At 42.4% G+C, this 27,741-nt stretch overlaps 1 protein-coding gene across 22 annotated transcripts in view; it reads left to right on the top strand.

Moving 5' to 3' along the window:
• LOC111973092 (E3 ubiquitin-protein ligase MYCBP2) overlaps nt 1–27,741 on the top strand; it is a 309,758-nt gene that overhangs the window by 32,889 nt on the left and 249,128 nt on the right. For all 22 annotated transcript variants that reach the window (XM_024000406.1, XM_024000384.1, XM_024000447.1 and 19 more), the window contains exons 4-9: nt 4,966–5,119; nt 13,400–13,596; nt 20,021–20,263; nt 22,487–22,558; nt 22,985–23,084; nt 23,704–23,777. In XM_024000406.1, coding sequence (XP_023856174.1) covers nt 4,966–5,119; nt 13,400–13,596; nt 20,021–20,263; nt 22,487–22,558; nt 22,985–23,084; nt 23,704–23,777 — 840 coding nt within the window. The remainder of the gene's footprint in view (nt 1–4,965; nt 5,120–13,399; nt 13,597–20,020; nt 20,264–22,486; nt 22,559–22,984; nt 23,085–23,703; nt 23,778–27,741) is intronic.

Here is a 27,741-nt window from a genome sequence, read left to right as displayed (position 1 = left end):
GACCCAGCCAAGCCACACTGCTCCTTGACACAACGCTCGCTTAACCCGGAAGCCAGCTGCACCAATGTGTCGGAGGAAACACTGTACACCTGGCGACCATGTCAGTGTGCATGCGCTCGGCCCGTCACAGGAGTCGCTAGAAAGCCATGGGACAAGAGCATCCCGGCCGGCCAAACCCTCCCCTAACCGGACGACGCTGGGCCAATTGTGCGCCGCCCCATGGGTCTCCCGGGCGCGGCCGGCTGCGACAGAGCCTGGACTTGAACCAGGATCTCTTGTGGCACAGCTAGCACTGTGATACAGTGCCTTAGGGCCTCCCGAGTGACAGTGGTTTAACAGTACACTTTAACTTGAATTYAAATCTACTTTCTGACCAAATTAGACACTTGTAATATCTGAAAATGTAGCTAGCTAGACTCTGTTACCCGTACACATGGATGTAGGCTTCTCCCTCTGTCATGGATGACATGGTTGCCCTTAGCCAAGGAGATGGCATGGGGCATTATCCTGCTGGAATAATCAATWTGCAGATGGACACTGCTGCCATAAAGGGATTGAACTGATTGAATACCACAAGATATCTGAACATCATTGCCAAACGTTGCGCGACTTTTATCATGGGGCCCAATGTGTGCCATGAAAACACACCCCACACCACCACTGCCACCAGCCTCCAGTCTTGACACACGACATGATGGATTCATGTACTCAGTAGCGTAGCTTAATGATGACATGCCCAGGTGCCCTATCACCACCTGTATTTCTCCTAAAATTAAACACATGTTTAATATTACTAAGCGTTGTAACAGCAGAACCTAATCTAAGGGCACATTTGAAGCTGTTACCAGAGAAGCTGCAATATAGCCAATACATTCAGCACCATGGACAACGGTCAGAAATGAACCTGTATAAGTCGATCAGCACCACGGAAAGCACAAAGCYGTCAAAATGCACCCTATTTCATCTGCAAATAATAGGCAATAGCCTATATTATAAAACATACATATATAGAGCAATCTCTTGACAGAAACACCAAAACACAGCTAATGACCCAGTAAATGCTCGCTGTAGTTATGCACGACGGCAAAACTGACATACCGGTATTTCAAATGATCTGCCTCCCACAGAGGCCTGTAGCAAAAACACCTGAAAATAAATCAAGTGGCGCATTCAAACAGATTGCTCAAATGACAGCATGCCTTTTAACAGTATATGATGCGTATGTGCTTACTCTTATTCTTATAACCTAGTTAAATGTATAGGCTATGATGACAATGAAATGGCTCAGCGGCCGTGCACCAGAACATGGTTTCCGAAGACAGATCGAGCATAGTCGTAGATTGACAAGCAATGTAAATCCATCTCAAAATAGCTGGATTTATATAGGCTGTCTGGGACGCCTGCCCTGTAAAAATATTTCTTACTCACTCATGTGATTGGCATTCGACGAGCCTTGCTGAAAGAAGTGGAACTCTGTAAGGTCGTCGGCCCATTTGTGTCAAGGTATGACGAATTGGGAATTATTTTATGGGTCTTTTGGCTCCAATGTTATACTGGACCGTCAGTTGACTAACTGTAGCCCTTCTGGTTGCCCCTGCACAATTTGTCAGCCACCTTTTGTCCTCTTTCATCCATTGCCTGTTGTTGGCTGAATGTCACATACCCTGAAACTGTTAAGCGTGAAAAACCCAGCAGCGTTGCAGTTCTTGACACGCCAAAACTGGTGCGCCTGGCACCTACTACCCATACCCTGTTCAAAGGCACTTAAATCTTTTGTCTCGCCCATTTGTGCTCTGAATGGCACACATACACAATCCATGTCTCAATTGTTTTGAGGCTTAAAAATATTTCTTTAACCTGTCTCCTCCCCTTCATCTACACTGATTTGAAAGTGGATTTAACAGGAGACATCAATAAGGGATCACAGCTTTCAACTGGATTCACCCGGTCAGTGTATCATGGAAAGAGCAGGTGTTCCAAATGTTTTCTACACAGTGTATATTCTCAAGCAGTCTAAGTTAGGTCAATCTGCACATTTGGAAGTTGTGTTAATAGCTTCAGTCGTTTAAGCGCTAGAGCGAGGTGGAAATACAATAATATTGTGAATTTATCCACATTTATGTAGTTATAGTTGATAAAYGTGTTTAAGAATAATTTGAAGTTAGGATAGCCTGAACATGAGGAAGTTGGTTTAGTGTCTCTAGCTTGAACGGTTTGAGTTACTATTAAAAATTCTGAATGCAAGCAATCGAAGTTGGGTCAGTCTGTACATATCAATGTTAGTTTGGTGTTGATAAGTGGTGGTGGTAGAGGAGATACATGCCCACATTTCCATATTCTTCCAATGTAAGTCTATGGCACTTTTATTGSCATTGAAATGCATTGGGAACTCATTAAAATAGTGTTGTAGTACAAAAACGTTTGGGCTAAGGATTTGGCTGTCTAGCACACTGACATGCACAGCTCTCTGGATGAGGGTGTCTTCAAGTCTCCAGTGGGTGAGGAAGTCCCTTTCAGCTATGTAATGTATTACAGGTAATTGACAAGTGCAGTCAATTGGCAGGAGGGGTGGAGTGCATGACACTTCATCCTGGAGTTTACCTCAATAACTCAATAACTACAGGCAGATGTGAGATGCAGGAGGATGGCACTTTTCTTTTACCACTCCATGTAGAATAAACCATCCTTCATGACCAAAAGTATCATGAACATCTCATACCAAAGTCATGGGCATTGTTATGGAGTTGGTCCCCCATTTGCTCCTATATCAGCTTCCAGTCTTCTGGGAAGGCTTTCCACTGGATGTTGGAACATTGCTGCAGGGACTTGCTTCCATTCAGCCACGAGCATTAGTGAGGTTGGGCGCCGATTAGGCCTGGCTCACAGTTGGCATTCCAATTCATTCCAAAGGTGTACGATGAGGTCAGGGCTTTGTGCAGGCCAGTCAAGTTCTTCCACACCGATCTCGACAAACCATTTCTGTATGGACCTCGCGTTGTGCACTTGGGCATTGTCATGCTGAAACAYGAAAGGMCCTTGTACAAACTCTTGCCCCAAAGCACAGAATAGTCTAGAATGTCATTGTATGCTGTAGAGTTAAGATTTCCCTTCACTGGAACTAAGCGGCCTAGCCTGAACCATGAAAAAAAAGCCCCAGACCATTTATTACTCCTCCACCAAACTTTACAGTTGGCACTATGCATTGGTGCAGGTAGCGTTCTCCTGGCATTCGCCAAACCCAGGTACATCCGTCAGACTGCCAGATGTTAAACCGGGATTCTTTACTCCAGAGAACGCGTTTCCACTGCTCCAGAGTCCAATGGAGGTGAGCTTTACACCACTCCAGCCGACGCTTGGCATTGTGATCTTAGGCTTGTGTGCGGCTGCTTGGCAATGGAAACCCATTTCATGATAATCCTGGCGAACAGTTCTTGTGCTGATGTTGCTTCGAGGAAATTTGGAACTCAGTAGTGAGTGTTGCGACCTAGGACAGATGATTTTTACACGCTTTAGCTTTTGGAGTTCCCGTTCTGTGAGCTTGTGTGGCCTACCACTTTGCGGCTGAGTCGTCGTTGCTCATAGACGTTTCCATTTCACAATAACAGCACTTACAGTTGACAGGGGCAGCTCTAGCAGGGCAGAAATATTGACAAACTGACAGATAGCTTAATTATATTGATTGCATAATAGGCTACTCTCTATTTGATACAACTGAAATATGATCAGATGTTCTATGGTGGTTGGATAGAAAGTTAGCCTATGTTATTGGCTATTTCTAAAAACAACAAAACGGCAGCCTGGTATACTATAAAGCTGAGGGATGGGGCCGTAGAAAAGTAACCACTCTCTAAAGGACTGACAATCCATGAGATCAACATTATAGTGATCTGCATGGTAATACCAAGGTTCTGTATAGATTAACTTTTGCTATAACTGCTGGGCCTGCAAGTTACAAAACTTTCCTTAAATGCAACTTAATTTCCACCTCAATGATAGCTGAACCTTGGACACAATAAAATATTCCCTCCATTTATCCAATAAAATATATTATAATACTCTTCTACCTCATTCTGTAGCGGAACGGGCCAATTAATGAACCAATAAGGACGAACAAAAACAAGGTTCTCACGCTGATGAGGACACAGTCTAACTTTTTCTTTACTTAGGGTACCAAATGGCACCCTATTCTATATGATGTSCACTACTTTTGAGCAGGGACCATAAGGATTCCAATCGGGCTCTGGTCAAACGTAGTGCACAATTTAGGGAATAAGATGCTATTTGGGACTGCCTTAGAACAGATTTAACAGGCAACCCTGAGAGGCAAGGCTTTCTAGGCCAAATCGTTACGTTTAACTAACCCTCTCAGAGGGAAGCTATCGTTATAGACTGATCAGAATGGATGTTAAACTTGGCTGTAATGCCCACACTGTACAGAATGTTCAGGCTCGGAGCCTAGTAGAGGAAACCGAATATTCTCTGGGGTCAAGTTCATTAGAGTAAACTGTAACAAAATGTTTTGCAACAGATATGAACATTTTTTATGTCAGGTAGATGGTCCTCCCTGTCTCAATCCATTTTCGTCCGTTAGGGCCTAATAAAGAAGACGTGGGTTGTTGGATGTTTGGAAGGGGACGGGGATAATAGGAGGCCGCATCAGTCCATTTGATCCTTTGCGTAACCCTCCGATTAATAATACTCAGAAAGATGCCCGTATAGAACCCAATAAATGCGAATGTGTGTGTTTTGAAAACAATTTTCTAGCCTAGTTTTGTGGGTTGAGTGTTATTTAGGCTTAACCTCTCTGGGTTTTAGCTGAGGTAGTATCAGCGACTGCCTTTCTCTCTAGATCGTTGGCATTGGGCTATGTTGAGTCTTTAAGCCTCTTTGGTGTGTGATATTTTGAGTTCTGTCTGTTGTAGTTTATAGCTATCTGATAACTGTATTGTGTGTGTCTCTCTCTAGATCATTGGCATCGGTCTGTGTGGGGTGTTTGAGCTGATCAAGGAGACGCGTTTCTCCCACCCTTCCCTGTGTCTGCGCAGCCTTCAGGCCCTGCTGCATATGCTGCAGGGACAACAACCAGAGGGCTTCCAGACGGAACCTCCTGATGTACTGGGTGAGTACTAATATTACAAGTATATTACAAGTATAATCTCAGTCACTTTAAAAACAAAATATACCAAAAACAAATTAACAAAACCAATATAGGTATTTGGGCGATGGTCTTCTACATCTTTAGATGTTCCGAAAGGTATTATCTTGAGAAGAGGGCGCATAGATGGTAAAGCCAGGCAGGGAGGTAGAGACATCTGGCACACTGGCCACAGAGCTCCTCAATGTGCAACTCGTCATCTTTTGATAGTCACAACTCCTCCATAGGTAGGCAGGCTGGATCGTCCACTACTGACATGGCAGCTCCACATGGGTGATGCTTCAGTGACTGTAAAAGCGCCAGTAAGACCACCACACCTCAGCAGTGGTCCAGAAAAGCCCCAGATGAAGTGAGCCTCTTCATCCCAGCACACCGCAGTCCACTTCTCTCTAGGAACTGGGCCAGGGAGTTAAAAAGCTGATGCTGTTGATTTGGTGTTGCTGCATCATTCAAATCGTATTAGTTAGCTAGCCAAGCCAATTATAAACTGACTTGCCATAATCAGTCCTGCAATTCCATGTGCCACCACCAGATATTTCAGTTACTCTATCAACAAGTTATCAAAACAATTATACAAATAAAACATAATAATAAATTGATAAAAATATAATAATCCATAAACACTTAAACCTGTTTGCTAAAAGTGAGTTAGAAGTTAATACGTCTCTTTTATCAGCAAAACATAAGATGCCCAATCATGCAAAGCCTCAGACGAGGCATGGAAAAGTGACCCCCTCTCACAACCTGTCGGTCTCAGCAGATTCTAGCTCAAAGAAGCACCAGCATGGTTCAGAATGGGTATGGCCAAAGGTATTACAAAAATTCAAAATTGTATTTGATTTGAATGGAACTTTAACCTTTCTAGGACACATGTTCCGCTAGCAGAACCCCCCCACAACATTCCGCTGAAAAGGCAGCGCGGGAAATTCAAAAATATTTTAGAAATATGTAGCTTTCACACATTAACAAGTCCAATACAGCAAATGAAAGATAAACATCTTGTTAATCTACCCATCGTGTCCGATTTAAAAAATGCTTTACAGCGAAAACACAACATATGATTATGTTAGATCACCACCAAGTTCAAAAAACAGCCATTTTCCTAGCCAAAGATAGGAGTCACAAAAACAGAAATAGAGATAAAATGAATCACTAACCTTTGATCTTCATCAGATGACACTCATAGGACATCATGTTACACAATACATGTATTTTTTGTTCGATAATGTGCATATTTATATCCACAAATCTCGGTTTACATTGGCGCCATGTTCAGAAATGCCTCCAAAATATCTGGAGAAATTGCAGAGAGCAACATCTAATAACAGAAATACTCATCATACACTTTGATGAAAGATACATGTTTTACATATAATTAAAGATACACTTGTTCTTAATGCAACCGCTGTGTCAGATTTAAAAAAGACTTTACGTAAAAAGCACGCCATGCAATAATCTGAGACGGCGCTCAGATTTAACAACATTTCTCTGCCATGTTGGAGTCAACAGAAATACGAAATTACATCATAAATATTCCCTTACCTTTGATCATCTTCATCAGAATGCACTCAAAGGAATCCTAGTTCCACAATAAAWCGTTATTTTGTTCYATAATGTCCATTACTTATGTCCAAGTATCTACTTTTGCTAGCATGTGAAGTACACGTGTCCCAACYCTCGTGCAAGTCACGCATAACGTRGGACGAAAACTTCAAAAAGTTATATCACAGGTCGAATAAATTTGTCAAACTAAGTAGAGAATCAATCTTCAGGATGTTGTTATCATATATATCCAATAACGTTCCAACCGGAGCATTCCTTCATGTRTGTAGAAGTTATGGAACGCAAGGCGATATCATGAGGAAAGCGCGTGACCAGGAACTGGCAATCTGCCAGACCACTGACTCATTCCCCTCTCTTCCGGCCCCACAACACAGTATAAACTTCATTCAAAGTTCTACCGACTGTTGACATCTAGTGGAAGGCGTAGGAAGTGCAAACAAATCCATATCTTCCTGGGATTTGAATAGGCGAAGAGTTGAAAAACAACCAGCCTCAGAATTTCCACTTCCTGTTTGGAACTTTGCCTGCCATATGCGTTCTGTTATACTCAGACATAATTCAAACAGTTTTAGAAACTTCAGAGTTTTCTATCCAATAGTAATACTAATATGCATATATTAGCATCTGGGACAGAGTAGGAGGCAGTTCAATTTAGGCACGCTATTCATCCAAAGTGAAAATGCTGTCCCCTATCCCTAAAAAGTTTTAACTACTGGGTGTAAGTATTTATCCAGATCTATATCAGGTCATTCAGCCCTGCTGGCTTCATTACCAGTCAGTAAAACGCCTCAAGAAGGTAGAGGTTTGGCACTTCCTAAATAAATAATCCTACATTTGTAACATTTCTGAACACTCATATCGACATCTTTTTTAGCACCAATAACAACTCTGCCTCCCTATACATTTTTATAAGGTTCTTAAGAGAAAAGCCCCTACCCTAACAAATACCTTCTCAGCATCTGAGACAGCAGCAGTATAAACTGTATTTGAGCGGTTTAACCACATTTGATGTAAGAGCCTCCTCATATATTCAGTTGAGGTTCTTAATAAATCCTAATTGGTCACTAAGTATAATATTAGGTAGTGCCTTCTATAAGCGTATCGAAAGGGTCTTAGTAAGAATCTTGCAATTCACATTAAGTAGGCTGATAGCTCTAAAATTCCCAGGTTCTGTAGTATCTCTATCCTTTTTAGGAATCAGCGATATCAAAGCCTCATTAAAGGTAGGGAGGGAGCCATTTTTAAATGCCTCCTGGTAAACCACTGTCAATACAGGTACAATAATGTCAGTATACAGTACCTGTTAAAGTTTGGACACCTATTGTATACCACCGCTACCTTGTCACAACACAACTGATTGGCTCCTGCTCATTAAGAAGGAAAGAAATTCTACAGATTAACTTTAAGAAGGGACACCTGTTAATTGAGTTGCATTCCAGGTGACTACCTCATGAAGCTGGTTGACAGAAAGCAAAGTGTGCGCAAAGTTATCAAGGCAAAGTGTGGATTCCATGTGTTATTTCATAGTTGTGATGTCTTCACTATTATTCCACAATGTAGAAAATATAAAAAAATTAAGAAAAACCCTTGAATGAGTAGGTGTGTCCAAACTTTTGACTGGTATTGTAGTTTTTACAGGAAGGCCATCCAGACCAGGTGATTTACCTGCTTTCATAGATAAAATGGCTGCTCTAACCAGTACAGTCCAGGTCCTCCACCTTGCTATCTGATAATCTAGGTAGTTCAAAACCAGACATTAAAGCAACCATATCTATGGGACTCGCTGAACAGAAGAATGTATATAAATCTTTATAAAAACATTGAAACACACTGTTTATCTCTTTGGATGAGGTCACCATCTTATTGCTCTTCTTAATTGCTGGAATTACGCCAAGTGTGTTCTGCAGTTTTAATTGCCTGTCTTCTCACCTCCCTCATAAAAAAGTCTAAACAGTGCATATTCTGCCATTTTATTATACATTTCGTGCAACTGAAATTTAAATTTACAGGCAGTTTCAAATGTGCTGTCACACACCAGTTTCTCATCTTTTTACTGCTTCAACCCCCTCTAATAGCATGGTGTTGTCTAAATCTACCCTTCCTCACAGTTTATATCAACATGTAACTTTACTATAGCATGACATGTGAGGGCAATGGGACCAATCTGGCAAGTAATCCCATTTACCATGAAATTAGATATCAAGAATAAATATATTCTGGAGTGTGTCTTATGACAGTGGGAGAAGAATATATTCTCTATCATTAGGATGGACTCATCTCCATATGTCTGTAAGCCCCACATTCTGCTAGCATATGTGTTGCAAGTCTATTCTTTGGTGTGGAGTTACCTGTAAATTTACTTATATTAGTCATGTCCATCACTTGGTTAAAATGTCCAGCAAGGACGATCAGCCCCTCCATATTTCCCAGTATAACGTTCACCTTGTGAAAAAAATCTGGGTTCTCCTTGTTTGGGAGCATATATGTTGCATAACACTACCTTAATCCCATTTATAAGAGCCTCAATGCAGATGCGCCTGCCGTACTCATCAGAGTGTTGCTTCAACATTGAAACATTTTAAGTATTTTGCTCATCAGAATAATCACCCCGTTTTGAATTAAATGAGCTATGATAAACTTATGCAACCCAGCGTCAACATTTTAGTGCCGCTATCTGTTAATTGTGATTCCTGTATGAACACAATTATCCGCCTGTTTTGATTTTAAATATGTCGATCTTTTTCCTCTTCACTTGGTTACCACAACCGTTTATATTCCGGTATTATGTTTACATAAACATTATCCATATTTGCGCTGAGTAGTTATAGCCTGTGAGCAAGAAGTGTCCCATTTTAACACACTTGACAACTCTAATGAACATCATTATATAACATTTCACAATATATGCTCCAGCTGTACAATAAAACAGTGTAAATAAACAGAGAAAACAAATTCCAAAATAAAACAAAGCAACTAGGAACGTAACGTTGCTTCTCAATGAGTCAATCATCATAGAACTGTATTTGAAGCCACAGAAGATAACCTGCACTCTCAACTAAAAGATTCCTAATGGTCCGTGAGGCGCTTGAAAGGCTAAATTAGTCCCGCAAACACATAGGCTACCTTAATTTGTATAGTAAGCGGCATACAATTCAACTTGTATTTTACCTTGTCTCGTCATTGTTATCTAGGCCAAACTCCTTGCTCTAGCAAGAATCTCTCAGCCTCCACATTGTCCTTGACAATCATTTTATTTCACTTCCAAATAAAGAGCAGGGTCGCTGGGATTGCCAGTGTGTGCCTGGCGTTCTTCTCGTGGTGTTTCTTCGCCGGTGCAAACTTCTTCCTCTTCGTTGCCAGTTACTTGGAAAGGTTCCGGGAAAAAAAGACAGCCGGCGGCCTTCCCACCAAACGTCTTCCTTTCGCTGCTTTAAGTACCTTCCCCCAGGCTGTAGATCGTAGGGTCGGATGAGAACCATTCTCGGGGGCCTATTCTCGTCAGGCATGCTTAAACAACGATGGGTTCGTTCAAATTCGTGCCTGTCATCAAATCCTTCTGCGATGATTTTCTGCACACAAAATGAGTCCACCACCAGCCTCACGCCTCTCTTTCAGATTAACCCATCTCACCGGATTTCTCCTACTTCTGTTCTCAAGTTCTTTGACACGATTACAGAATATACATATTTTTCTCGTGATTGTCTTTACCCTTCTCCAGACGGCCAATTTCTCACATGGAATAGCCTTCATTTCTCAGAACAAGAATAGACTGACGAGTTTTAGAAAATCTCTTTGTTTCTGGCCATTTTGAACCTCTAATCGAACCCACAAATGCTGATGCTCCAGATACTCAACTAGTCTAAAGAAGGCCAGTTTTATTTAATTAGCAGAACAGTTTTCAGCTGTGCTAACATAATTGCAAAAGGGTTTTCTAATGATCAATTAACCTTTTAAAATTATAAACTTGGATTAGCTAACACAACATGCCATTGGAACACAGGAGTAATGGTTGCTGATAATGGGCCTCTGTACGCCTATGTTGGTATTCCATTGAAAATCAGCCGTTTGCAGCTACAATAGTCATTTACAACATTAACAATGTCTACACTGTATTTCTGATCAATTTGATGTTATTTTAATGGACAGAAAAATGTGCTTTACTTTCAAAAATAACATTTCTAAATTACCCTAACCTTTTTGAACTGTAGTGTATACACACAGTATATTTACAGAGCTCTATTACTAGCACACACATCAAATCAAATCAAATCAAATCAAATTTTATTAGTCACATACACATGGTTAGCAGATGTTAATGCGAGTGTAGCGAAATGCTTGTGCTTCTAGTTCCGACAATGCAGTAATAACCAACAGTATCTAACCTAACAATTCCACACTACTACCTTACACACACACAAGTGTAAAGGGATAAAGAATATGTACATAAAGATATATGAATGAGTGGTGGTACAGAACGGCATGGCAGATGCAGTAGATGTATAGAGTACGGTATATACGTATGAGATGAGTACTGTAGGGTATGTAAACATAAAGTGGCATAGTTTAAAGTGGCTAGTGGTACATGTATTCATAAAGATGGCAAGATGCAGTAGATGATATAGAGTACAGTATTATAACATATGAGAGGTAATGTAGGGTATGTAAACATAGTATTAAGTGGCATTGCTTAAAGTGGCTAGTGACATTTTTACATAATTTCCATCAATTCCCATTTTTAAAGTGGCTGGAGTTGAGTCAGATGTTGGCAGCGGCCGCTAAATGTTAGTGGTGGCTGTTTAACAGTCTGATGGCCTTGAGATAGAAGCTGTTTTTCAGTCTCTCGGTCCCTGTTTGATGCACCTGTACTGACCTCGCCTTCTGGATGATAGCGGGGTGAACAGGCATGGCTTTGGTGTTGTTGTCCTTGATGATCTTTATGGCCTTCCTGTGACATCGGGTGTGTAGTGTCCTGGAGGGCAGGTAGTTTGCCCCTGTGATCGTTCTGCAGACCTCACTACCCTCTGGAGAGCCTTACTTGTGGGCGGAGCAGTTGCCGTACCAGGCGGTGATACAGCCCGACAGGATGCTCTCGATTGTGCATCTGTAGAAGTTTGTGAGTGCTTTTGGTGACAAGCCGAATTTTCCAGCCTCCTGAGGTTGAAGAGGCGCTGCTGCGCCTTCCACAACCTGTTGTGGGGTGGACCAATTCAGTTGTCTGTGATGTGTACACCGAGGAACTTAAAACTTTCCACCTTCTCCACTACTGACCCGTCGATGTGGATAGGGGGGTGCTCCCTCTGCTGTTTCCTGAAGTCCACAATCATCTCCTTTGTTTTGTTGACGTTGAGTATGAGGTTATTTCCTGACACCACACTCCGAGGGCCCTCACCTCCTCCCTGTAGGCCGTCTCGTCGTTGTTGGTGATCAAGCCTACCACTGTAATGTCATCCGCAAACTTGATGATTGAGTTGGAGGCGTGCATGGCCACGCAGTCGTGGGTGAACAGGGAGTACAGGAGAGGGCTCAAACGCACCCTTGTGGGCCCCAGTGTTGAGGATCAGCGGGTGGAGATGTTGTTACCTACCCTCACCACCTGGGCGCCCGTCAGGAAGTCCAGGACCCAGTTGCACAGGCGGGGTCGAGACCCAGGGTCTCGAGCTTGATGACGAGTTTGGAGGTACTATGGTGTTAAATGCTGAGCTGTAATCGATGAACAGCATTCTCACATGGGTATTCCTCTTGTCCAGATGGGTTAGGCAGTGTGCAGTGTGGTTGCGATTGCGTCGTCTGTGACCTATTGGGTCGGTAAGCAAATTGGAGTGGTCTAGGGTGTCCGGTAGGGTCGAGGTGATATGGTCCTTGACTAGTCTCTCAAAGCACTTCATGATGACGGAAGTGAGTGCTACGGGCGGTAGTCGTTTAGCTCAGTTACCTTAGCTTTCTTGGGAACAGGAACAAGTGGCCCTCTTGAAGCATGTGGGAACACAGACTGATAAGGATTGATTGAATATGTCCGTAAACACACAGCCAGCTGGTCTGCGCATGCTCTGAGGACGCGGCTGAATCCCGTCTGGGCCTGCAGCCTTGCGAGGTTAACACGTTTAAATGTTTTACTCACCTCGGCTGCAGTGAAGGAGAGCCCGCAGGTTTTGGTAGGGGCCGTGGCAGTGGCACTGTATTGTCCTCAAAGCGGGCAAAAAAGTTGTTTAGCCTGTTCTGGGAGCAAGACATCCTGGTCCTCGACGGGGCTGTTTTCTTTTTGTAATCCGTGATTGACTGTAGACCCCCCACATACCTCTTGTGTCTGAGCTGTTGAATTTCGACTCGATTTTGTCTCTGTACTGAGACTTAGCCTGTTTGATTGCCTTGCGGAGAGAATAGCTACACTGTTTGTATTCGGTCATGCTTCCGGTCACCTTGCCCTGGTTAAAAGCAGTGGTTCGCGCTTTCAGTTTCACGCGAATGCTGCCGTCAATCCACGGTTTCTGGTTTGCATGGGCAGACACGCACAATGCATGTATACACTCAGACGCGCAAACGCAAATAGACCAAGACACACACACACAGGCATGCACGCAAACACACACTTGCACGCGCTTGTGCAGACACAGGTAAACACACACACACACACACACAATGCAGACACACAGCCCCTCCTAACCCTCTATATTCTCCCTACAGAGTCTCTGTTCCAACTGCTGCTGGAGACGACAGTGCGCAGCACGGGGATGAACGACCCCACGGGGCAGGCCCTCACCGCCCTGTCCTGTGCCTGCCTCTTCAGCCTGGTGGTGTCCTGGGGAGACACYGGCAAGACCCTGCAGGCCGTCTCCGCCATTCTCACCAACAACGGCAGTCACGCCTGCCAGACTATCCAGGTGAGACGACGCTGTGCCACACAGCTCAAAACGATTCAACACACTTCCCCACTCAGGTTAGACTGGTTAAACCTGCTTCACACCACCAGACTGTCTCAAGGCGGCAGCATCTGGAGCTCTGAAGGAGAGCAGAAATTACTTTGGAGAAAATGTCAAGCTTCTGTTTCCCACCCTCTTATGTTACCCCGCCCGCATTCTTCCGGCAATTAAGTTTAGAATATTTGTGTGTTTGAGCGATACTGTTTGTGTGTGCATTTGTCTGTCTGTAACCATGTTTATCCAACCTTTTAATGCGAATAAAGTCATGCCATATAAAAAATATATCACAACAGGTGTGATGAAAACAGCAAGTGTCGATACAATTTTGTAAATGTCAACAGACAATTTGTTGTTTCGTCGTGGTGGGATCTTTGTGTCGGAGTTAGTTATGCGACCATTGCGATGGAAACGGTTTTATGCGCAGATATTGTTAGAATAACCATGTCGATGTCAAAATGCAGTTATGCGATGCTATGTTGTATGGTTTTCCCACTGTGACCTGGAAAATCATGCACAATTTTTTAGGCTACAGATTATGATTATTATAAAATTATGATTTTAACTTCACAGGGTGGTAAAGGTGCACAGGGATGAGTTTGTTTTTCTTAAAAAAAAAAAGTGAATTAATCTTATGTAGCAACATTTTAAATGTAGTTTTTTACATTGGATAAAAGGAGACTCAGAGCTAGAAAATGGTATATCATACACTCCAGTTGAGGAACGATGAGAAAGTAATTCTGATTTGAAAGTTGATAAACTTGAAACCCCGCTTTTGGGAAAATGGCCTTTGAATGTTTTGGTACACCTACTGGAGAGCTCTTCTTTGTCTACACCCATTCACCATTGTTCACACCCTCTTAAGCCTAAGCCCCACCCATCTCTTTAATGATTCACAGTGTAGTAAACAACCAAAGATTGCAAGACTAAAAGTGGTGAAAGTAGAGGAACTTTATCTAGTCCTTGGCCTATATCCTAATCTGACTTTGGTGCAGGTCATGTTGTTCTTTATATTACTGTCTCTGGTAAACACACACTATATCAAATAAAATCTGTTTATTTGTAACATGCACAGGATACAGAAGGTGTACACGGTACAGTGAAATGGTTACTTGCGTAGTGGAGTCTTTTTTGTTTAGACATGTAGCTAGCTAGCTAAACAATGAACCATATTCCCAACTCTAATGCCGCATTCAAAAAAGCAAAATGTGAACATCATCCAACTTTCTAGAGCTCCTGCACAGATCATACACGTAACGTTAGCTACTGAGCCAGCCAGCTAACGTTAGCTAACAGTACGTGCTAACTTGCAATGAAAACGACTTACTGGCAAAATTTGAGACGTAAAGTTGAAGTTGGAAGTTTACATAAACTTAGGTTGGAGTCATTAAAACTCGTTTTTCAACCACTGCACAATTTTCTTGTCAACAAACTGTAGTTTTGACAAGTCGGTTAGGACATCTACTTTGTGCATGACACAAGTAATTTTCCCAACTATTGTTTACAGACAGATTATTTCACTTATAATTCACTGTATCAAAATTCCAGTGGGTCAGAGGTTTACATACACTAAGTTGACTGTGCCTTTTAAACCACTTGGAAAATTCCAGAAAAGGATGTCATGGCTTTAGAAGCTTCTGATAGGCTAATTGACATAATTTGAGTCAATTGGAGGTGTACCTGTGGATGTATTTCAAGGCCTACTGTCAAACTCAGGGCCTCTTTGCTTGACATCATAGGAAAATCAAAAGAAATCAGCCAATACCTCAAAAACAAATTGTAGACCTCCACAAGTCTGATTCATCCTTGAGAGCAATTTCCAAATGCCTGAAGGTACCACGTTCATCTGTACAAACAATAGTACGCAAGTATAAACACCATGGGACCACGCCGCTGTCATACCGCTCAGGAAGGAGACTCATTCTGTCTCCTAGAGAAGAACGTACTTTTGTCCGAAAAGTCAATCCCAGAACAGCAAAGGACCTTGTGAAGATGCTGGAGGAAACGGGTACAAACGTATCTATATCCACAGTAAAACGAGTCCTATATCGACATAACCCGAAAGGCCGCTCAGCAAGGAAGAAGCCACTGCTCCAAAACCGCCATAAAAACGCCAGACTACGGTTAGCAACTGCACATGGGGGATGCTTGCAAGCTCAAGAACACCATCCCAACCGTGAAGCACTGGGGTGGCAGCATCATGTTGTGGGGGTTCTTTGCTGCAGGAGGGACTGGTGCATTTCACAAAGTAGATGGCATCATGAGGTGGGAAAATATGTGCATATATTGAAGCAACATCTCAAGACATCAGTCTGAAAGTTAAAGCTTGGTTGCAAATGGTTCTTCTAAATGGACAATGACCCCAAGGATAAAGTTGTGGCAAAATGGCTTAAGGACAACAAAGTCCTGGTATTGGAGTGGCCATCACAAAGCCCTGACCTCAATCCTATAGAAAATTTGTGGGCAGATCTGAAAAGCATGTGTGAGCAAGGAGGCCTACAAACCTGACTCAGTTACACCAGCTCTGTCAGGAGGAATGTTCCAAAGTTCACCCAACTTATTGTGGGAAGCTTGTGGAAGGCTACCCTAAATGTTTGACCCAAGTTAAACAATTTAAAGGCAATGCTACCAAATTCTAATTGAGTGTATGTAAACTTCTGACCCACTCGGAATGTGATGAAATAAATAAAAGATGAAAAATCATTCTCTCTACTATTATTCTGACATTTCTCATTAAAATAAAGTGGTGATCCTAACTGACCTAAGACCGAATTTTTACTAGGATTAAATGTCAGGAATTGTGAATAATGGCGTTTAAATGTATTTGGCTAAGGTGTATGTAAACTTCCGACTTCAACTGTATACGGCTAGCTAACGGTGTTCCGTACACTTGACCTTATTTTAGCTCCAAGAAAATGCAATACTTCCAGTTCAACTGGTAGATATTAATACCATTGTAAAGCACAATTTCTTCCCTTTCCAGCAAAATCAATGACGAGGCCTCCACGCTACCCGTCTCTGCATGATTGAAGAAGGCAATGGAGCTCCGTCGGGTCTTTTTTAAAATTGGCGGCGCGGGAAGCAAAGGCCACTGAATGATAGTGATAGGGGAAGATGTGTCGTGTTGGGAAACTGCTTTTTTCAACCGATTTGTCAAACTTAGTGTCAAAACACTATAAAGTGTTTATATAATGTCTCATTACATACCTATTTGAAGGTTTGTGTCAAATTTGAAAAGGGGTTTTATTTTCAGAAGTAAACAGCGGCTGTTGCTGCTTTTGAGCGTCATGATGGCATGCAGTAATGAAAAATACACTTGAATTAAATATAAATGAATTCACGTGTAATTAACTTTACACTCACCATTTGATAATGTCTTGATAAATATATACCGTTAAATACGAGTTACACAAATTAGGGAACTTTATTTTCAGAAGGGATGTATGTGAATTTGTTCAGAGAGAGATGAAGGAATATGTTACTTTTGTATAATGTTAATGAACGAAGCATGCGAATGACTAGGGTTAATATTATAACTTCCAATCGCATGGGAGAAATACTTTTATAAACCACTAAATGTTAGTAAATTACTGTATAAAGCAACAATATTAATATAAAAAAAAAATGAAACCGTAGTAACACCAACTCACCTCTTGTCCTCTCACTCCATCATATACACTGAGTGTACAAGAACACCTGCTCTTTCCCTGAAATATGCAATAACGTTATGTTTGATTACATGGAAATCATATTCACATTTGTGTGTCCATTTCCTTTGCACGATCTTAATAAAGTATGTTGCATGAACACAAAAAAAACCTCGTTTAATTGTATTATGACAGGAAATGTCTGGAAAGGGAAAGGCCTGACAAGAGCCCAAGAAACCGCACCACTACACCCCTGAACAGCTACAGGAGGTGAAGACAGGGAAGAGCCTTAGAGAGGTGGCTCGTGCCTCCTGTCGGTACTTGTTTACACGGAAGCCAATGGTCCAAAAAACGTTCCACATAGTTCAAACAGTAACTATTGCAGTTTGGTGACATGCTGTCTTTTGAAGGAGTTACGTTTGTTTTCTTTACCTACGCACAATCAAGAGCAGAAAGAGCGGCACGCAGGAATGTTGCGTCTCAATTTTGGTTAGCGCATGTGATTTGCAAAGTTTAATAGAATTTAGGACATGCGTTACTGACCTGCACGTGAGATTTCCCAATTATTGAACACACAACTGTCCTGAATAGGTTGGCACAGCAAAAAAAACGAAAGCTCTTTGTGAGAAGGTGATGGGTTTGCTTGTGTAAATGCAGGTCAGAGGATGGTGCAGTGGTATTCCTTTTAAGATTCTGCACATCAAAGTCTTATGGAATTGATTGATTCAATGTTTGTTATTGATGACCGAATTGCCATTAGCACCTTACTCCTGAAAAATGTGTTTACTATTACCAATAATAATATTAAAACTTATGTTCATTTAAATCGTGAATAATGAAGTGTATATGGTTAAGCATGTTTTTAATTTGCAAGAGAAGCGCTAACCCCTGGTGGAAAGACGCTGTACTCCACACAATGAGTTTCATAATGCCGTACGTTACGTTGGTACACGTCACAATGTAATGTACAGCATCAGAGGTACGTTTTTTTCATATTTTCTCGAATACTATTGGTACATTACCATGTCAATCAACGCTTGAATAGAAATGTAGCTTACACCCCTGATTTTAATGCCAACACAGTCGCTGCAGCCTCGTTTAAATGCTGCGGTTACGCAAAATGTGTACGGAACACCGTTGGGTAGCAATAATATATGAAAAGTTAGCTAGACTCTTCCCAGTATACATGGATGAATGCTTCTCCCGCTGTCATCGATGCCATGGTTGCCCTTAGTTTGAAGATGTAATCCAGAGACAAGCGTTTTATACAACAGCCTTCTTTCTGTGTTCTTTCTGGACTAGCTTTGCATTTGGAAATCTCTGCTTCCACAGGGCATTCCACTGATTTACAAACTCAATCAACTTCCTCCGTGACAACGACACTGTTTCTTCCACACCATTGTCACCAGAAGACTCTACAATATCTGGTTCAATGAAAATGTAAGGCCAAAGCAGTTGGGCACTGATGTTGTGCGATTAGCCTGGCTCGCAGTTGGCGTTAAATTCATCCCAAAGGTGTTCGATGGGATTGAGGTCAGGGCTCTGTTCAGGCCAGTAAAGTTATTCCACACAGATCTCGACAAACCATTTCTGAATGGACCATGCTTTGTTGACAGGGGCATTGTCATGCTGAAACAGGAAAGGGCCTTCCCCAAACTGTTGCCACAAAGTTGGAAAAACAGCCCCAGACCATTGTTCCTACTCCACCAAACTTTACAGTGGGCACTTATACATTGAGGCAGGTAGTGTTCTCCTGGCATCCGCCAAACTCAGATTCGTCCATCAGACTGCCTGATGGTGAAGCGTGATTCATCACACGCGTTTCAACTGCTCCGGAGTCCAATGGAGGTGAGCTTTACACCACTCCAGCCGACGCTTGGCATTGCGCATGGTGATCTTAGGCTTGTGTACGGCTGCTCAGCCATGGAAACCTATTTCATGAAGCTCCCAACTAACAGTTATTGTGCTGATGTTGCTTCTAGAGGCAGTTTGGAACTCAGTAGTGAGTGTTGCAACCGAGGACAGACAAATTTTACGCTCCACACTCTTCAGCACTCGGTGGTCCCATTCTGTGAGCTTGTGTGGCCTACCACTTTGCGGCTGAGCCGTTGTTGCTCCTAGACGTTTCCACTTCACAATAACAGCACTTACAGTTGACGGGCAGCTCTAGCAGGGCAGAAATCTGACGAACTGACTTGTTGGAAGGGTGGCATCCTATAACTGTGCCACATTGAAAGTCACTGAGCTCTTTAGTAAGCCCATTCTACTGCCAATGTTTGACTATTACGATTGTATTGCTGTGTTCTCGATATTATACACCTGTCAGCAACAGGTGTGGCTGAAATAGCCAAATCCACTAGTTTGAAGGTGTGTCCGTACTTTTGTATATATATAGTGTTGGGCTTAAATTGAGCAGAATTTGTCTACATTTTTATGTTCACTAATATAACGTGGGGCTAATTCACCTGAAGAAGAGGAAAATGAAAACACATTAGCTAGATTGCTAACTCTATAATACAATTGTAATTTTAAATGTTATACAATCAGAATGCGTTTTTCTCTAGTGAAAGGGTTGCAAAATGTGACTACGTGAGCCCTGATAACAAACCAGACCTTTCTACCAAACGCTCCACAGTCAAAAAAGGCCAAAAATTCACTTCATAGTCTCCCATTTCTATTAGTAAATTTCCATTAATTCTTCTTCTTTCTTAATCTTAATTCTTCCCTCCTCTTCGTCCCAGGTGCCGACCATTCTGAACGCGCTACAGAGGAGCGTGCAGGCTGTGCTGGTGGGCAAGATCCAGATCCAGGACTGGTTCGGCAACGGCATCAAGCGGGTGGCGCTGATGAACAAGTGGGTGTTGAAGGAGGTGACGATCGACGAGGATGAGCGCTGCCTGCTGCAGACCGATGGCTCCTTCCTCTACCTGCTCTGCAAGGACGGCCTCTACAAAGTGGGCTCCGGCTACAGCGGCACTGTCAGGGTACGTGGGGTGTAGGAAGGTGGGTTGATGTGTGTGTACGTGAGAGAGAGCGTATATGCTACCTGCTCTGCAAGGCCAGCCTCTACATAGTGGGCTCCGGCTACAGAAGTGACACATCATTGCGCACTGCAGGTATAGTCCTCATAGTTTCTTTGCCAGTTTATATAGAAAGGTTTTTAAAGCATTTTTGTAACGCAATGTTCTTCTACAGCAATGGTTTTATGACTCTGTACCGCTCCTTTTAAAGATCATATGCTTGTTGAAGTGAAAAGTAGATTACAGCACATACTAAATAAGACTTCATCATACCTAAATTCTTACAAAGCATTGTGTTTTCCTTCCATTGACTTTTGATCACACAGCCATAGGTTGAGTCAGAACTTAAACATTTCAAACACATTTCTCATAGGCAAATGTTCCAGTTACTGCCCCAGTTGGTTGATAAGAGGAGACTCTCCATAATAGCACTTTGCTGTACTAAAGTAGTAGATGAAATAAAATATTTGACACCATAATTATTCTCTCATTTCTGAGGTTGATTGTTGATGCCACATAGTGCTGACACAGTGGACCATACATCATTGAGGGAATATAGACTGCTCAAAAAAATAAAGGGAACACTTAAACAACACAATGTAACTCCAAGTCAATCACACTTCTGTGAAATCAAACTGTCCACTTAGGAAGCAACACTGATTGACAATAAATGTCACATGCTGTTGTGTAAATGGAATAGACAACAGGTGGAAATTATAGGCAATTAGCAAGACACCCCCAATAAAGGAGTGATTCTGCAGGTGGTGACCACAGACCACTTCTCAGTTCCTATGCTTCCTGGCGATGTTGTCACTTTTGAATGCTTGCGGTGCTTTCACTCTAGTGGTAGCATGAGACGGAGTCTACAACCCACACAAGTGGCTCAGGTAGTGCAGCTCATCCAGGATGGCACATCAATGCGAGCTGTGGCAGAAGGTTTGCTGTCTGTCAGCGTAGTTTCCAGAGCATGGAGGCGCTACCAGGAGACAGGCCAGTACATCAGGAGACGTGGGAGGAGGCCGTAGGAGGGCAACAACCCAGCAGCAGGACGTACCTCCGCCTTTGTGCAAGGAGGAGCACTGCCAGAGCCCTGCAAAATGACCTCCAGCAGGCCACAAATGTGCATGTGTCTGCTCAAACGGTCAGAAACAGACTCCATGAGGGTAGTATGAGGGCCCGACGTCCACAGGTGGGGGTTGTGCTTACAGCCCAACACCGTCCAGGACGTTTGGCATTTGCCAGAGACACCAAGATTGGCAAATTCGCCACTGCGCCCTTTGCTCTTCACAGATGAAAGCAGGTCACACTGAGCACATGAGCACATGTGACAGACGTGACAGAGTCTGGAGACACCGGGAGAATGTTCTGCTGCCTGCAACATCCTCCAGCATGACCGGTTTGCGGTGGGTCAGTCATGGTGTGGGGTGGCATTTCTTTGGGGGCCGCCACAGCCTCCATGTGCTCGCCAGAGGTAGCCTGACTGCCATTAGGTTCCGAATGAGATCCTCAGACCCTTGTGAGACCATATGCTGGTGCGGTTGGCCCTGGGTTCCTCCTAATGCAAGACAATGCTAGACCTCATGTGGCTGGAGTGTGTCAGCAGTTCCTGCAAGAGGAAGGCATTGATGCATGGACGGCCCGCCGTTCCCAGACCTGAATCCAATTGAGCACATCTGGACATCAGTCTCGCTCCATCCACCAACGCCACTTGCACACAGACTGTCCAGGAGTTGGCGGACGCTTTTAGTCCAGGTCTGGGAGGAGATCCCTCAGGAGACCATCCGCCACCTCATCAGGAGCATGCCCAGGCGTTGTAGGGAGGTCATACAGGCACGTGGAGGCCACACACACTACTGAGCCTGATTTTGACTTGTTTTAAGGACATTACATCAAAGTTGGATCAGCCTGTAGTGTGGTTTTCCACTTTAATTTGGAGTGACTCCAAATCCAGACTGCCATGGGTTGATAAATTTGATTTCCATTGATAATTTGTGTGATTTTGTTGTCAGCACATTCAACTATGTAAAGAAAAAAGTATTTAATAAGAATATTTCATTCATTCAGATCTAGGATGTGTTATTTTAGTGTTCCCTTTCTTTTTTTGAGCAGTGTATTTGTGTCTAACGTTTGGTGTGCCGTTTGTGGTTGCACTCTAAAATTGGACAAATATGTGTGTGTGTATTCCAGGGCCATGTGTATAATTCCACATCACGCATCAGGAATCGAAAGGAGAAGAGATCGTGGTTGGGTTTTGCTCAGGTAACTTAACCTCAGATTCTGTTTTCATAATGTTGTATTAAAATTGACACCAAAAGTAAGACTATAGGCAACCTGGAATTCTATTTCATTGCGACTTATGGTTATGGTCTTGTACCATGCCGTTTGCTCACTGCATTGACTTCGATCACCCCCCATTTGACCCAATAAACATAGTTGCTGATCTGTATGCAGTAAAGGCTTGGGTCGATAATGATTCTGCTCCTACTGAAGACCTTTAGGGGATTAGAAAGGAATAGACATCTACCCCCAAAATATAGTTTATTGATGAAGTACTGTTTGTATTCCTTTGTACTACACATTCAAACTCTGAGGGCTTGGTCTGGGTTGCTTTTGGGACAAATTGTGACATGCAGTCCTAAAAGTAGTGTATAAATAATAAAAAAAAGATTGATTGTGTGCGTGCAGGGCTGCCTGTTGTACCGGGATATGAGTAACAACCACAGTACGTCGGCCATCAAGATCAACCCAGAGACTCTGGAGCATGAGGGAACCATCACCATGCCAGGTACATGACAACACACAGTAACACCTCCTTGTCCCCCATATTGTGTGTTATAATAAACAACGCAAGGATTTCTTTCATGCACCTGTTTTGTAAGCGTGCGTGTCTGCGTGCGTGTGTATTTTTCATATTTGTAATCATCAGGTTACTTACTATTGTCTTGAACCAGTGAACGAGGCCTCTTTGAAAATAGATTTTATCTTGATTAACTTGGAAACATTTAATAATAATATTTAAGGCTCATAAAAAATTACTAGGCTCTTATAACCTGCTCACCCAGTGATTGACAATATACCCTTTAGTCATCATATCATTAATATACGGTAAAATAAGGCTTGTACCTACAATATTTCAATATTCCTGATTGAGCAAAATAGACAAATAGCCACAGGACAAAGATGACTACATAGCTTTATCGATTCAATGTGCAGACAACACTTAAACACGGTCTGTTTTTACAGTATGCACATTTAAGAGAAAATAATATGGTTATATTAACGGAAACGGAGGCCAATGCACAACGTTTCGGCTGAATTCCTTTGTCAAGAGCATGACAAATGAATCTCCTTATTCTTTGTATATTATAAATGCACTCATCTTGCTCACTCTCTCCTCTCCATAGGCCTGCAGGCAGACGGACAGAACATAGTCTTCACTGACGGAGAGTACATCAACCAGATTGCTGCCTGCAAAGATGTGAGTCTCCTCATTCTCTCACACACACACCTACCTACCTACTCCAGGGGTGCTAAAGTTTTCTTCCATTCTTTTCTTCTTGAGAGAGAGGAGTGGATAGGGCCAATATGTACCAACAACTCCCACTCCTTAAATGGTTACAAACCCAGTCTGAAGTCCTGTCTGAGATTTCTATTATACTATAATGCAGAGAGCTGCTAGCCCCGACAGAGATGATAACGGCATGGTCAGTATTTTTCATGCTGTGGGCGGTCAGACTACTTCAGGATGAAAATATTTGGTAACACTGTACTTGAAACCCTGCGTCATAACACAGAATACATGTTCAAATGACCTCAACTGACCTGTACCACCGCACATTGACTCAGTACCGGTACCCCCTGTATATAGCTTCGTTATTGTTATTTTATTTATTACTTTAGTTCGTTTAGTACATATTTTCTTACCTCCTATTTCTTGAACTGCATTGTTGGGTAAGGGCTTGTAAGTAAGCATTTCACGGTGTTGTCTACACCTGTTTTATTGGGCGCATGTGACAAATACAGTGGGGAGAACAAGTATTTGATACACTGCCGATTTTGCAGGTTTTCCTACTTACAAACCATGTAGAGGTCTGTAATTTTTATCATAGGTACACTTCAACTGTGAGAGACGCAATCTAAAATCCAGAAAATCACATTGTATGATTTTTAAGTAATTAATTTGCATTTTATTGCATGACATAAGTATTTGATCACCTACCTAACAGTAAGAATTCCATCTCTCACAGACCTGTTCGTTTTTCTTTAAGAAGCCCTCCTGTTCTCCACTCATTACCTGTATTAACTGCACATGTTTGAGCTCGTTACCTGTATAAAAGACACCTGTCCACACACTCAATCAAACAGACTCCAACCTCTCCACAATGGCCAAGACCAGAGAGCTGTGTAAGGACATCAGGGATAAAATTATAGACCGGCACAAGGCTGGGATGGGCTACAGGACAATAGGCAAGCAGCTTGGTGAGAAGGCGCAATTATTAGAAAATGGAAGAAGTTCAAGATGACGGTCAATCACCCTCGGTCTGGGGCTCCATGCAAGATCTCACCTCGTGGGGCATCAATGATCATGAGGAAGGTGAGGGATCAGCCCAGAACTACACGGCAGGACCTGGTCAATGACCTGAAGAGAGCTGGGACCACAGTTGCAAAGAAAACCATTAGTAACACACTACGCCATCATGGATTAAAATCCTGCAGCGCACACAAGGTCCCCCTGCTCAAGCCAGCGCATGTCCAGGCCCGTCTGAAGTTTGCCAATGACCATCTGTATGATCCAGAGAAGGAATGGGAGAAGGTCATGTGGTCTGATGAGCCAAAAATAGAGCTTTTTGGTCTAAACTCCACTCGCCGTGTTTGGAGGAAGAAGAAGGATGAGTACAACCCCAAGAACACCATCCCAACRGTGAAGCATGGAGGTGGAAACATCATTCTTTGGGGATGCTTTTCTGCAAAGGGGACAGGACGACTGCACCGTATTGAGGGGTCTTGGCCAACAACCTCCTTCCCTCAGTAAGAGCATTGAAGATGGGTCGTGGCTGGGTCTTCCAGCATGACAACGACCCGAAACACACAGCCAGGGCAACTAAGGAGTGGCTCCGTAAGAAGCATCTCAAGGTCCTGGAGTGGCCTAGCCAGTCTCCAGACCTGAACCCAATAGAAAATCTTTGGAGTGAGCTGAAAGTCCGTATTGCCCAGCGACAGCCCCAAAACCTGAAGGATCTGGAGAAGGTCTGTATGGAGGAGCGGGCCAAAATCCCTGCTGCAGTGTGTGCAAACCTGGTCAAGAACTACAGGAAACGTATGATCCCTGTAATTGCAAACAAAGGTTTCTGTACCAAATATTAAGTTCTGCTTTTCTGATGTATCAAATACTTATGTCATGCAATAAAATGCWAATTAATTACTTAAAAATCATACAACGTGATTTTCTGGATTTTTTTTAGATTCCGTCTCTCACAGTTGAAGTGTACCTATGATAAAAATTACAGACCTCTACATGCTTTGTAAGTAGGAAAACCTGCAAAATCGGCAGTGTATCAAATACTTGTTCTCCCCACTGTATATTTTTTTTTTCAGGAGCAGGACAAGGCACCTTTTTTTGACTGATGACTGACATAAAGGCATATACATGATCGGCCTATCTGGCTTATATGATTATGATGGTCATAATGCTTCTTGACAGTGTCATAAGGTGTGTCTTCTTAGTCCAATTAAAGTGACACAGGAATGGATTAATGCTACTTGACAATGTCACAAAGTGTGTGTTTTGCAAGTTATTTAAAAGGAAACTTCTTGGCAGGGAAAAAAACACATTTGAATAAATGTTGGTTTTGACGCTTATGTAGGCACACAGATACAGAGCCTTTGAGTTGAAAGTCTGTCAGACAGTTCGAGAGATGCTTCTTCAGCATCGCAAAAATCAAAAGGCAATGGATGTCAGGCTTCATCAGCGCACGTCGCACATCGCTTTGCAATGAGCTGGAGGCAGCTATGCATTTTGAAAACATATGCTTAATTGTTCGAAAACTGATTGTTTTGACGCATGTTATGAGGCTCGTCTTACCAAAGTAGCCTAGCCAAAATCAGACCATATTCATGGAGGCAATTATTTTATATCAACTTTCTTTCATTGTCCAGCAGCCAAAGGCACAATCATAGTTATGTTAGCTACACTGAACAAAAATATAAACGCAACAATTTCAAAGATTTTACTAAGTTACAGTTCATATAAGGGGAACAGAAAACCATTTGCATTTCTAGTTATACTTTACTTTACTAGCTAAAATGTAACCTAGTTGGTTAGCTTTAGCTACCTGCAGATTCATACTACAGCTATGACAATTAGTTTTTATTGGTGGTAGTAGAAGGAGTTGGGATTATGCTGGTTCATTGTTTAGCTAGCTAGCTACATGTCCAAACAAAATAATCCACTTCGCCAGATGATTACATGACCCATCAAATTAGCCAGGTGTGTCTGGGGGTGTTTACGGCCATCTATTGTATTTCAGGAACATGTGTACATGTCTAGACAGTAGTGACCCATCCACTTAGCTAGATGTGGCTGGGGGTGGTTATAACATTTCTTTCACATGATCCATCAAAGTATGTCTGGGTAAGCATCTAATAATTTAAAATATTTTTATCTGGACACTTTCTTTTTTTGATATTGCGACTATGCAAATATGCAAGAAACCATTTCACTGTACCGTTTACACCTTCTGTATCCTGTGCATGTGACAAATACACTTAATAGATTTGATTTGATATAGCGTGTGTTTACGAGAGACGGTAATGTGAAGAACAACGTGACCTGCACCAAATTCAGATTAGGATATAGGCCAAGGACTATATAAAGTGTATTTTTATCTCCACCCGGCACAGCCAGAAGAGGACTGGCCACCCCTCATAGCCTGGTTTCTTCCTAGGTTTTGGCCTTTCTAGGGAGTTTTCCTAGCCACCGTGCTTCTACACCTGCATTGCTTGCTTTTTGGGATTATAGGCTGGGTTTCTGTACAGCACTTTGATATATCAGCTGATGTAAGAAGGGCTATATACATTTTAAAAATAGTTTTTCCTTATTGTAGACTACTACTTTTGCCACTTTTAGTCTTGAAGTCTTTGGGCGTTTACTGCACACTCTGTTTAGCACATTGCCTCACATGTGAATCCTTAAAGAGATGGGTTGAGCTAGGGTGTAAACGATGTTGAATGGGTATAGATAAAGCAGAGCTTTCCAGTAGGTGTACCAAAACATTCATGGGCCATATTCCCAAAAGTGGACTTACAAGTTGATCAACTTTCAAAGCAGAACTGCCTTCCCATTGTTCCTCAACTGCAGTGTATGATATACCATTTTCTCTGAGTCTACTTTTATACAATTTAAAAAACACCATTTCAAATCTTGCTACATAGGACTGAATCCA

Source organism: Salvelinus sp. IW2-2015, linkage group LG2 (genome assembly GCF_002910315.2).
Source record: "Salvelinus sp. IW2-2015 linkage group LG2, ASM291031v2, whole genome shotgun sequence".
NCBI lineage: Eukaryota > Metazoa > Chordata > Actinopteri > Salmoniformes > Salmonidae > Salvelinus > Salvelinus sp. IW2-2015.
Note: the sequence above shows the minus strand (reverse complement) of the source record. Positions and strands in the feature narration are given on the sequence as shown.